General features: G+C 47.9%; 1 protein-coding gene across 1 annotated transcript in view; it reads left to right on the top strand.

Annotated features, from left to right (window-relative positions):
* Window positions 1–1,298: 1,298 nt before the first annotated feature.
* Window positions 1,299–12,591, top strand: part of LOC144504734 (interphotoreceptor matrix proteoglycan 1-like) — a 287,982-nt gene continuing 276,689 nt past the window's right edge. Inside the window, exons 1-3 of the mRNA XM_078230478.1 lie at window positions 1,299–1,485; window positions 5,142–5,185; window positions 7,284–7,348. Of these exons, the coding sequence (XP_078086604.1) occupies window positions 1,299–1,485; window positions 5,142–5,185; window positions 7,284–7,348 (296 nt within the window). The remainder of the gene's footprint in view (window positions 1,486–5,141; window positions 5,186–7,283; window positions 7,349–12,591) is intronic.

Below are 12,591 nucleotides of genomic sequence, written 5' to 3' on the forward strand. Positions count from 1 at the left end.
TTCCCCTCTCAACCTACAACCATTCAGATAATCTGCCTTCCTGTTTTTGTTACTATGGTAAACCACTGTCGTGCCTTCGGCACGGTTGAGCTGTATATATTGTTGCCACTACTGTTCGTATATGAGACACTCCCTGACACCTTTAATTCGGCTGCACCTTTAACTGGAGGCTCCGCCCTCAGGGTTTAAAGGCTGCAGCCCGCCCCCTTCGGCCTCAGTCGGGAGATCCACATGCTCAGTATTGTTCTATTTATTGTCTGTTCCACATCGTTCCTTTTTAGCGAATAAAAGCCTTTTGTTCCTGGCAACATCAGCTTTGTCTATTTATCAGACGCGCCTCAATTTTATTCGCTAAAAGGTTTTTAAGGCGATGGAGCAGTTGCTAAAACCAGACAAGTTAGATCTCGATCCTCAGGCTGCCGGTGCCTCCAAAATCTTTAACCACTGGCTTCATTGTTTTGAAGCATTTATCGCTTCATCCACCTCGATCGTCGTGACGGACAGCGACAAACTCCATGTGCTCCACGCCCGTGTAAGCACACACGTCTTCGCAATGATTTGCGACGCCACTACGTATGACGAGGCAATCGAGATACTGAAGGGCCGGTACAACCAGCGGCTGAACCAGGTATACGCAAGACACCTGCTCGCCGCACGCAGGCAACAGCCCGGGGAATCTACAGAGCAATTCCTGAGGGAGCTGCGGGCACTCGGCAGGGCTTGCGGCTGCAAAGCCGTCTCGGCCGCTCAAATACGGACGATCTCATTAGGGATGCCTGCGTCGCGGGTATCCGGTCATCGTACGTCCGGCAGCGACTTCTGGAGCAAGGTGGGCTCGACCTTACGAAGTCAGTGGAACTTGCAGGCTCATTGGAGGTGGCTTTTAGAAACCTCGACGCATATACCCCCGGCCATGTGAGCACACCGTGGGCGCCGCGATCGCCAGCGCCGCTGTACCCGGGTGGGTCCCAAGCGAACGCCGTGCCACATCCCGAAGTGGGGCGGACCACAGCTGCCGTCCCCGGAGGCCCAAAGTGCTATTTCTGCAGTCTGGACAAACACCCACGACGCCGCTGCCCTGCGAAGGACGCTACCTGTTCTGCCTGCAGGAAGAAGGGGCATTACGCTAAGGTATGCCGGGGAAAGTCGGCCTCAAAGCCCAGCAGCACCGCGTGTGACCCTCGGTAGTCACCCTCCCCGCCGCCATCGACCACGTGCGGATCGCGGGGGCCGCCATCTTGGGCGCCGTCGACCGCGTGCGATTCGTGGGGGCCGCCATCGTGGGCGTCATCGGCCGCATGCGCCCTGCGGGGGCCGCCATCTTGGGTGCCATCAATCGACTCACGGGGGCTGCCATTTTGGATTCCGTCCACCGCATCCACGGTGCCTGCTACTCCGGACGCCTCGCCTGCTCCGACAGTGGCTTCAGTCGTGCTGGACCACTCCAGACCTCACCCACATGCCTGGTCAACTATGGGCATCGAGGTAAATGGCCACGTAACTGACTGCCTGTTTGACACGGGCAGTACCGAGAGCTTCATCCACCCGGCTGCGGTGAAGCGCTTCGGGCTGTCAGTGCTGCCGATGCAGCAGTCCATTTCCATGGCATCAACGTCCCGGTCTGTGGGTATCCTCGGCTACTGTGTAGCAAGCCTCACTGTACGTGGCACAGTGTACGAGAGGTGCAAGCTCCTCGTGCTGCCTCAGCTCTGCGCTGCCATATTAAGTGGATAACCTCACATTCATCTACATTTTACTGTATCTCCCATTCATGCCAACTCACTCAACTTGTCCAAATCACACTGAAACATCTTTGCATCCTCCTCACAGCTCACCCTCCCACCCAGTTTTGTGTCATCTGCAAATTTGGAGATATTACATTTCGTCCCTCATCTAAGTCATTAATGTACATTGTGAATAACTGGGGTCCTAGCACTGATCTCTGCAGTACCCCACTAGTCATTGCCTGCATTTGGAAAAGGACCATTTATTTCTACTCTCTGTTTCCTGTCTGCCAACCAGTTTTCTATCCATCTCAATACACTACCCCCAATTCCATGTACTCTAATTTTACATATTTTAAAAAAAATATTCATCCAACAATATCTTATAGGTGTTAATTCACATTGGAGCAACATTTAGCTGACAATCTGCTCCATGTCTCCAATGCAATAAAAAATCCGAGCAATCTCAAATCTTGCATGTTGATTTTTTACATAGCATACAAACTCCAATTTAAATCATCTCCTTTAACCACCCATTCCTTTCACCATTTTGTAATCATGGATCCATGACAACTTGCATTTTTAGAGCCTTTGACACAACACAATGTCCCAAAGGCACGCAACTACAAGCAAACTGACGCTCAGGCACATCAGGAAATATTGGCACACATAACCAAAACCTTGGTCAAAGATAGAGGCCATGATCTTACCATTGCGTCCCACTGGTCGATGGGCAGGGCAAGCCGCTAAGAGCGTGAAGGGTTCGTGCCCGATTTCTCGCCTTTTGCAATCATACCAGCACCAAAAAGAGCATGAGGCTGATCTCAATATTTAAATCTATTTAAATACAGATTTAAATATTGCAAGTGAGCCCAGGACACAATCGTCCGGGCACATTTGCCTGTGTGCCCTCGCCGGTGAAGGTTCTCTCCAGCGAGGATCACATATGGTCCCCAACAACAGGGATCTATCGTGATGCCCTTGCCAGTGGGACCAGAGGCTATTGAGGCCCCCCTGGGAGATTGGGCAGTAGGGGTGCCCCTTGAGCAATGCTGGCACCCTTGCACTGCCAGTCTGGCACACCTGCAGTGCCCACCAAGCAGTGTCAAGGGAGTGGGGTCTGAGGGGTGATGCGAACTGAGGGGCAGGGCCAGACAGGGGCGGACCAATGTGGGGGGATCACTGCCACTCTGCAACAGCAATCGGGTGGGGAGGGGGCCACTGCCATTCTGCAAACGCAATTGGGGGTGGCGGGGGGAGGCCACTGCCACTCTGCAATCGGTGATCGGCTAGTCTGTGTGCAGGAGGGTGGGGGGTGCCAGCCATGGAGCCCCGCAGTAATGGGGGGGGGTGTGGGGTGCAACCACAAAGAACAGCAGTAGCTGGGGGAGGCTGTCACAGACAGATCTCTGTGCTCACAGAACAGAGATCCACACATGCACTGTGGTGCCCTCTGCTGCTATCTGATGACTTTCAGTGAGCTAGACCCCCTCTCCCCTCCCCTCCCCCTCATCCCCCTGCTGGTGAGGAACAGGCTTGGCTTCATTTTTTTGACAGTCGGGTAAGATTCCATTTTTATCTTGCCCAAAAAAAGCAGTGTGATCCTCTCCTGTTTTCAAGTTCATTTGGTACTTATAATTTTTTTGGTAAGATTGGCCCCTTTGGTTTTTAGATATCTCTTAAAGGAGGAGAGTGCTCGAGAGTCAGAAAGGTTTAAGAAGGAAATTCTTGAGCTTAGGGCCTCTGCAACTGCTGCCAATGGAGGAGCAATTAAAATCGGGTATCCACAAGATGCCAGAATTGGAGTGAGGTGAAAACAGTCCTGAGAACTTTAAAATCGAGGCCTTGCCAGAGGGGGAAGCCAGTGCAGATCAGAGAGCAAAATGGTGAGGGGGAACGGGACTTGATGCACATTAGGACATGGGCAGCAGAGTTATGAATGAGCTTAAGTTTATGTATCAGTTTCCTTTAATAAAGGAAGCTTAATTCTGTGAATCTCTTCTCAAACCTCTGAATGCTCTTTCAGTCCTCTCTGAACTTTCTCCTGTCTTTTTGCAGCTGTATTTTCCATCAGACCAAATTTGTATTTCTAATTCTAAGGTAATATAATGGAGGAAAGAATGGGAAACAAGTGCTCCCGAACCTGAGGAGAAGTACCTGCTCACCACCATTTCTTTCAGGAGTATTGGAATGGGAATGAGCCAAGTAGCCCCTTCCCAGATGGAAAAAAACAGTTCAGACCAGTATTTTTATTTCCCTGTTTTATTGTTTTCCTCTTCTGGGCTGTGTCTGTTCTGCCTTTCAATGAGATCATGGCTGATCTATATTTACCTCCATTTATTCACAGTGAAAGGGATAAGAAAGGTTTCTAGATACTGACTCAAAAATGGTCATTCGAGCGATATCGAATAAAATCAACACAAACACAAGAAATCATAGAAACCCTACGGTGTAGAAAGAGGCCATTCGGCCCATCGAGTCTACACCGACTACAATCCCACCCAGGCCCTACCCCCACATATTTACCCACTAATCCCTCTAACCTACCTATCTCAAGACACTAAGGGGCAATTTTAGCATGGCCAATCAACCTAACCCACACATCTTTGGACTGTGGGAGGAAACCGGAGCACCCGGAGGAAACCCACGCAGACACGAGGAGAATGTGCAAACTCCACACAGACAGCGACCCAAGCCGGGAACCGAACCCAGGTCCCTGGGGCTGTGAAGCAGCGGTGCTACCCTCTGTGCTACCGTGCCACCCAGAGGCAGGAGTGGGCCACTAGGTCCTTCAAGCCTGCTCCACCATTCAATATGATCATGGCTGATCCATCCGGTCTCTAATTCCTTTTATTTATCCACCTCCACTTTAAATACTTCTAATGATCCATCCACCACCACCCTTTGGGGCAGACAATTCCAGAGATTCACCACCCTTCTGCGAGAAGAAATTTCTATCTACCTCAGCTTTAAATGACCGGCCCTTTATCTTGTAGCTATGTCGCCTCGTTCAAGACTCTCCACTAGTGAAAACATCTCACCATCCATCTTGTAAAGCCCCCTCAGGATCTTATACGTTTGAAAGCTTTTACAATCGGATGCCTCACAATAATCAGTAACTCTCCTACATGTGAGCACAGAGATCTGTCACTACCTCCCCCAGATATAGCTGGCCTTCATTGCCAATCCTCCATCCCCCCCATGCTACTAAGGGGCCCTGTGGTCAAATGCCACCGCCCCCCCCTCCCCCCCACCCCGCCCGCCCAACCCCCGCCACCACCTGGATCCACCCCCACCGCCCCCTTGGCACTGTCCAGTGCTCGGTGTCAGAAGGTGGGCCAAGAAGATAAGATCAACCCCTATGACTTTGAACCCTTTTCTCTTGTTAGTTCCAGTTCATTTTTTCATCTCCCACAGGTCCATCAAGAGTCGCTCATGACCTGGTGCAGGAGGAGGCTGAGGTATCCTCCTCAGAGGAGATCGCACAGTCTGACTCACATGCACCAACCTAGATACACACACCTCATTGCGAGCTCCCAGACAGATGGTGAGCTCACATCACAAGTGGATATGTGTTTAGACAGGGACAGCTGTGCAGAGATCCCATCAGATGGTGCAGGTCCCTCCAAGCCCTGATCAGTTGGATGCTCAGGCTGAGCTTTGGGATTACTGATGAAGAGGATGATTCTGGAGCTGCAGCAGAAAACGTGCAAGGTTCTGTCAGCATTTCCAGAGGCAGTGCTCACACTTGGAGAGCAATTGGAGGAGTCTGTCTCCAGTTGAGGGCTTTGGGGTCTCGGGACTTTGGCTCTGATATCTGGCTCTATGGAAATAGGGCCCTATGCATGAAGCATAGGGCCCTATGTGGCCGGCACACTCAGCTTGCCAGTTTAAATAGGATAAAGGAAAGCCCTACCCTGGCCATTCACTATCGTATTAAATTGCAGCAAAGTGCTTCCCAGCTCTTGGTGAGCAGAAAGTGTTGGGTCAGCCACATTAGAGAAGATGAAAAGGCTGTTGGAAGTTGGGACTCTGCTCAACAGCACAACCACTCATTCCCTCTGCCTCTCCACCCCTCACCCCTGCCCCATGTCATAAGGTTTAGGTTGACTATGAACAAGGAGCAATCCAGCGCAAAAATAATTAATTGGGGGAGGGCTAACTTCAATGAGATGATAACAGATCTGGGATGAGCACAAATCGGGCCTAGGTAAATTGGAATCAAAGAATCAGCCATGATCTTATTGAATGGCGGAGCAGGCTCGAGGGGCCAGATGGCCGACTCCTGCTCCCAGTTCTTATGTTCTTAATTCCCAAGCTCCTACTTGTGTTTGGAGCCACAGAATTTTTATGGCTAGCCCAGTTAAGTTTCTTGATAGCTCCCAGAATATATGGGGATTCAGCCATGGTCATGCCATTGATTATCAACAGGAGATGGTTAGATTCTCTCATGCTGGAGATGTTATTGTCAGACACTTGTGAGACCCAAATGTTACTTCTAACTTTTCGGCCCAGACCTAACTGTTGTCCAGTTCTTGCTACAAGTGGAACCAGACTGCTTCGGTATATGAAGAGCTGCAAATGGAACTGAAAACTGTGCAATGATTAGCGAACATCCCCATTTCTTTTACTGAGGAAAAGACACTTATGGAACAAATAAAGATATTTAGGCCAAGGACACTACCTGAGAAACTCTTGCAGTGATTCACTGAGACGACTGGCCTCCAATAATCACAAGCAGCTTCTTTTTTTGCAAGGCATACTCCAGCCAGTGGAAGATTTTCACCTTGATTTCCATTGACTTCCACATTCAGTCAAATAGCGCTTTGTTGTCAAGGTCACTCACTCCGACCTTACATCTGAAATTCAGCTCTTTTATCCTATTGGTCATTGAGTCATAGAGTTGTATAGTGCAGAAAAGGCCCTTCGGCCCATTGAGTCTGCACCAACTATAACTACCACTAAAGTTTCGCTAATCCCATTTTCCAGCACTTGTTCCATATCCTTGAATGTTATGATGCTTCAAGTGCTTATCCAAACAGTTTTTAAAGGTTGTAAGGTTTCCGGCCTCCACTACCGACCCTGGCAGTTCATTCCAGATTCCCACCACCCTCTGAATGAAAAAGTGGTTTCTCAACTCCCTTCTGAATCTCCTGCCCCTTATGTCCCCTTATGATTGACCCCTCGTCCAAGGGGAACAGCTGCTTCCTATTCACCCTGCTCATACCCCTCATAATCTTATACACCTCATTCATGTCTCCTTCAGCCTTCTCTGCTCTATAGAAAACAACCCAAGCTAATCCAGTCTTTCCTTATAGCTCAAATGCTCCATCCCAGACAACATCCTGGTGAATCTCCTCTGTACTCCCTCTAGTGCAATCCCATCCTTCCTATGGTGAGGCGACCAAAACTGCACACAGCGCTCCAACTGTGGCCTAACCAACGCTCTGTACAGCTTCAACATATCCTCTTGCTCTTATACTCTATGCCACGACTGATAAAAGCAAGTGTCCCATATGCCTTCTTTACTTTCCTATTCACCTGCTTTCCCACCTTCAGGGATCTGTGAATAAGTACCCCAAGATCCATGTGATATTAGGAAGGGTGCTGGTGAAGCAGTCTTGGTGAGTTCCTGCAGTACATCTAGTACATATTGCGGCCACTATGCATGGTGGTGGAGGGGGGGGAAGGTTTAAGGTTGTGCATGGTGTGCTGATCAAGCTGGTTGCTTTGTCATGGATTGTGTTGAGCTTCTTGAGTTTTGTTGGAGCTGCACTCATTCAAGCAAGTGGAGAGGATTCCATCATCATGACTTGTAGATGATGGACAGGCTTTGGGGAGTCAGGAGGTGAGTACTCATCAAAGATTGTTTGGCAAAACTGTAACAGAGTCATGGACTGTTGTTAAAGAGGAAAGAGCTTGAGTAGATTCCTATGAAGGGGAAAAGTCAGACAAACAAATGCAGTGATGTGGAGTTGCCGATGTTGGACTGGGATAGGCACAGTAAGAAGTCTCACAACACCAGGTTAAAGTCCAACAGGTTTATTTGGTAGCACGAGCTTTCGGAGCGCTGCTCCTTCATCAGGTGAGTGAAGAATTCGGTTCACAAACAGGGCACATATATAGACACAAACTCAATGACAAGATAATAGTTGGAATGCGAGTCTTAACAGGTAATCAAGTCTTTACAGGTGCAGACAATGCGAGTGGAGAGAGGTTAAGAGGTGTGAATTGTCTCCAGCCAGGACAGTTAGTGAGATTTTGCAAGCCCAGTCAAGTCGTGGGGGTTACAGATAGTGTGACATGAACCCAAGATCCCGGTTGAGGCCATCCTCATGTGTGCAGAACTTGGCTATCAGTTTCTGCTCAGCGATTCTGTGTTGTCTTTTGTCGTGAAGGTCGCCTTGGAAAACGCTTACCCGAAGATCAGAGGCTAAATGCCTGTGACTGCTGAAATGTTCCCCGATGGGAAAGGAATACTCCTGCCCGGTGATTGTCGAGCAGTATCCATCCATCCATTGTCGTAGCGTCTGCATGGTCTCGCCAATGTACCATGCCTCGGGACATCCTTTCCTGCAGTGTATCAGGTAGACAATGTTGGCCAAGTCGCAAGAGTATGTACCGTTTACCTGGTGGATGGTGTTCTCACATGAGATAATGGCATCCGTGTCGATGATCCAGCACATCTTGCAGAGGTTGCTGTGGCAGGGTTGTGTGGTGTCACTGTTCTCCTGAAGGCTGGGTAGTTTGCGGCGTATAATGGTCTGTTTGAGGTTGCGCGGTTATATGAAGGCAAGTAGTGGGGGTGTGGGGATGGCCTTGGCGAGATGTTCGTCTTCATCAATGACATGTTGAAGGTTCCGGAGAAGATGTCGTAGCTTCTCCGCTCCGGGGAAGTACCTTGCAGAGAAGATGACGGAAGGATAGAGGGCTCGACAATACTGAAATTTGGAAGTAAATAAGAGAAACCTGTTCCATTGCATTATTGGTCAGAGATTGTATCACAGTGTCAGAGAGGAGGTTTGATGAGGACTTATCTGTTGAGGTAGTATGGGCGGAGATTAGAAATAGGAGAGGAGAGGTCACCCTGTTGGGAGTCTTTTATAGACCTCCTAAAAGTTCTAGAGAGGTTGAGGAAAGGATTGCGGAGTCAATCCTGCTTAGGAGTGAAAGTAATAGGGCAATTGTTATGGGGGATTTTAACTTGACTAATATTGACTGGAATTGTTATAGCTCTAGCTCGTTAGAGGGGTCAGTTTTTGTTCAAAGCGTGCAGGAAGGTTTTTTGACTCAGTATGTAGACAGGCCAACTAGAGGTGAGGCTATATTGGATCTGGTGCTGGGAAATGAGCCAGACCAGGTGCTAGACTTGGAAGTTGGTGTGCATTTTGGTGATAGTGACCACAATTCGGTTACGTTCACCTTAGTGATGGAAAGGGATAGGCATGAACCTCGGGCCAGTGGTTTTAGCTGGGGGAAGGGTAATTATGAGGCTATTAGGAGAGAATTAGGAAACATAGGTTGGACTAGGAGATTACAGGGACTGGGAACGTCCGACATGTGGAGTTTTTTCAAGGAGCAGCTACTGCGAGTCTGTGATAGGTATGTCCCTGTCAGGCAAGGAGGAATTGGTAGGGCTAGGGAACCGTGGTGCACCAAAAAAGTTTCTTTGTTGGTTAAAAAGAAAAAGGAGGCTTATGTTCGGATGAGACGTGAGCACTCGGGTAGTGCACTAGAAAGCTTTAGATTGGCTAAGAGGGAGTTGAAGAGCGAGCTTAGAAGGGCTAAAAGGGGACATGAGAAGACTTTGGCGGATAGGGTTAAAGAGAATCCTAAGGCGTTCTATAGGTATGTCAAGAACAGAAGGTTGGTTAGGGCAAGTTTAGGGCCAGTTATAGATGGCAGAGGGAAGTTATGTGTGGAACCGGAGGAGATTGGTGAAGCATTGAACCAATATTTCTCTTCGGTGTTCACGCAAGGGGACATGAATATAGCTGAGGAGGACACTGGGTTGCAAGGGAGTAGAATAGACAGTATTACAGTTGATAAGGAGGATGTGCAGGATATTCTGGAGGGTCTGAAAATAGATAAATCCCCTGGTCCGGATGGGATTTATCCAAGGATTCTCTGGGAGGCAAGAGAAGTGATTGCAGAGCCTCTGGCTCTGATCTTCAGGTCGTCGTTGGCCTCTGGTATAGTACCAGAAGATTGGAGGTTAGCGAATGTTGTCCCATTGTTTAAGAAGGGGAACAGAGACTTCCCCGGGAATTATAGACCGGTGAGTCTCACTTCTGTTGTCGGCAAGATGTTGGAAAAAATTATAAGGGATAGGATTTATAGTTATTTGGAGAGTAATGAATTGATAGGTGATAGTCAGCATGGTTTTGTGGCAGGTAGGTCGTGCCTTACTAACCTTATTGAGTTTTTTGAGAAAGTGACCAAGGAGGTGGATGGGGGCAAGGCAGTGGACGTGGTATATATGGATTTTAGTAAGGCGTTTGATAAGGTTCACCATGGTAGGCTTCTGCAGAAAATGCAGATGTATGGGATTGGGGGTGATCTAGGAAATTGGATCAGGAATTGGCTAGCGGATAGGAAACAGAGGGTGGTGGTTGATAGTAAATATTCATCATGGAGTGCGGTTACAAGTGGTGTACCTCAGGGATCTGTTTTGGGGCCACTGCTGTTTGTAATATTTATTAATGATCTGGATGAGGGTATGGTTGGGTGGATTAGCAAATTTGCTGATGACACCAAAGTCGGTGGTGTGGTAGACAGTGAGGAAGGGTGTCGTAGTTTGCAGGAAGACTTAGACAGGTTGCAAAGTTGGGCCGAGAGGTGGCGGATGGAGTTTAATGCGGAGAAGTGTGAGGTAATTCACTTTGGTAGGAATAACAGATGTGTTGAGTATAGGGCTAACGGGAGGACTTTGAATAGTGTGGAGGAGCAGAGGGATCTAGGTGTATGTGTGCATAGATCCCTGAAAGTTGGGAATCAAGTAGATAAGGTTGTTAAGAAGGCATATGGTGTCTTGGCGTTTATTGGTAGGGGGATTGAATTTAGGAGTCGTAGCGTTATGTTGCAACTGTACACAACTCTGGTGCGGCCGCACTTGGAGTACTGTGTGCAGTTCTGGTCCCCACATTACAGGAAGGATGTGGAGGCTTTGGAGAGGGTGCAGAGGAGGTTTACCAGGATGTTGCCTGGTATGGAGGGGAGATCCTATGAGGAGAGGCTGAGGGATTTGGGATTGTTTTCGCTGGAAAGGCGGCGGCTAAGAGGGGATCTTATTGAAACATATAAGATGATTAGAGGTTTAGATAGGGTGGATAGTGATAGCCTTTTTCCTCTGATGGAGAAATCCAGCACGAGGGGGCATGGCTTTAAATTGAGGGGGGGGTAGTTATAGAACCGATGTCAGGGGTAGGTTCTTTACCCAGAGGGTGGTGAGGGATTGGAATGCCCTGCCAGCATCAGTAGTAAATGCGCCTAGTTTGGGGGCGTTTAAGAGATCCGTAGATAGGTTCATGGACGAAAAGAAATTGGTTTAGGTTGGAGGGTCACAGTTTTTTTTTAACTGGTCGGTGCAACATCGTGGGCCGAAGGGCCTGTTCTGCGCTGTAATGTTCTATGTTCTATGTTCTATTGGCAGGAGGATTGATAAGAGAGGACACAGATTTGAGATAATTGACGAAAGGGGAATTGAGGAAAATAGGGAGTTGTTTTCCTTTGGAATGCATTGTCCAAAATAATGATGGAAAGCAATTGGAGATTGGGGAAAGAGCAGGGAATGATTAATAGACTTCCACAGAGCTGATACAGTCACAATGAGCTGACTGGGGGAGGTGATGGCCTCGTGGTATTATTGCTGGACTATTAATCCAGAAACTCAGCCATGTTCTGGGGACCCATGTTTGAATCCTGCCACAGCAGATTATGGAATTTGAATTCAATAAAAAATATCTGGAATTAACAATCTACTGATGACCATGAAACCATTGTCAATTGTCGGAAAAACCCATCTGGTTCACTAATGTCCTTTAGGGAAAGAAATCTGCTGTCCTTACCTGGTCTGGCCAACATGCGATTTCAGAGCCTCAGCAATGTGGTTGACTCTCAACTGCCCTCCAAGGACAACTAGGGATTGGCAAAAAATGCTGGTCAGGCAGTGACGCAAGGGGCCTGGAAGGTTGGAATTCAAACTTGTCGGTGTGAATCGTGCTTTCCGAGTCTTTCTGGAATTTGAGCGCGTATTGCCATTCCCGTGGACGGAGAGCGTGGGCTCAAACTCACCACCATTAATTTCACTTCTCTCTGTTTTTGTTTCCCTTTAATCTTGCCTTTGTCATTCTTGTCTAGGTTCAGAAACCAATTATTTCATATTATTGATCAAACCCATGCCACTGTTATTGCTGATTAGGCCTCGATCACTCATCTTCTTATCCAACTCTGATTCAGCCTGGTCACAATTACAAAGAGCTACTTCTAATTGAGCCTCTAGCCTACTGATTCCATTTCCTTCTGGTTGAAATCTTCTCTTGGAGAAAGCAAAGCAAATTCCACTGATCCTGTTAGAATAGTCTTAATACTTCAGAATATTGTCACCGTGTACCAATGTGAAATTAGAATTTACTGAAATTAGAAGTCAATATATGGTTGAGATATTCTTAAATTCCACTTTATCATTCTCTGCATCAAAAATCCGTTGATGGCTTTTCTTAAAAGTATGGGAAATGGTTCTAGCGATGTAAAATTTGAATAATAATTTCAATGCTGATCAACATCAGTTTTGCTTAAAGATTTGCATGTGTTTGTTTGATGGGTTGGTCTGCCCTCAGCTGGCTGAGTATGGTATTTGGGGAGATTA

This window comes from Mustelus asterias, chromosome 15, assembly GCF_964213995.1.
Source record: "Mustelus asterias chromosome 15, sMusAst1.hap1.1, whole genome shotgun sequence".
NCBI lineage: Eukaryota > Metazoa > Chordata > Chondrichthyes > Carcharhiniformes > Triakidae > Mustelus > Mustelus asterias.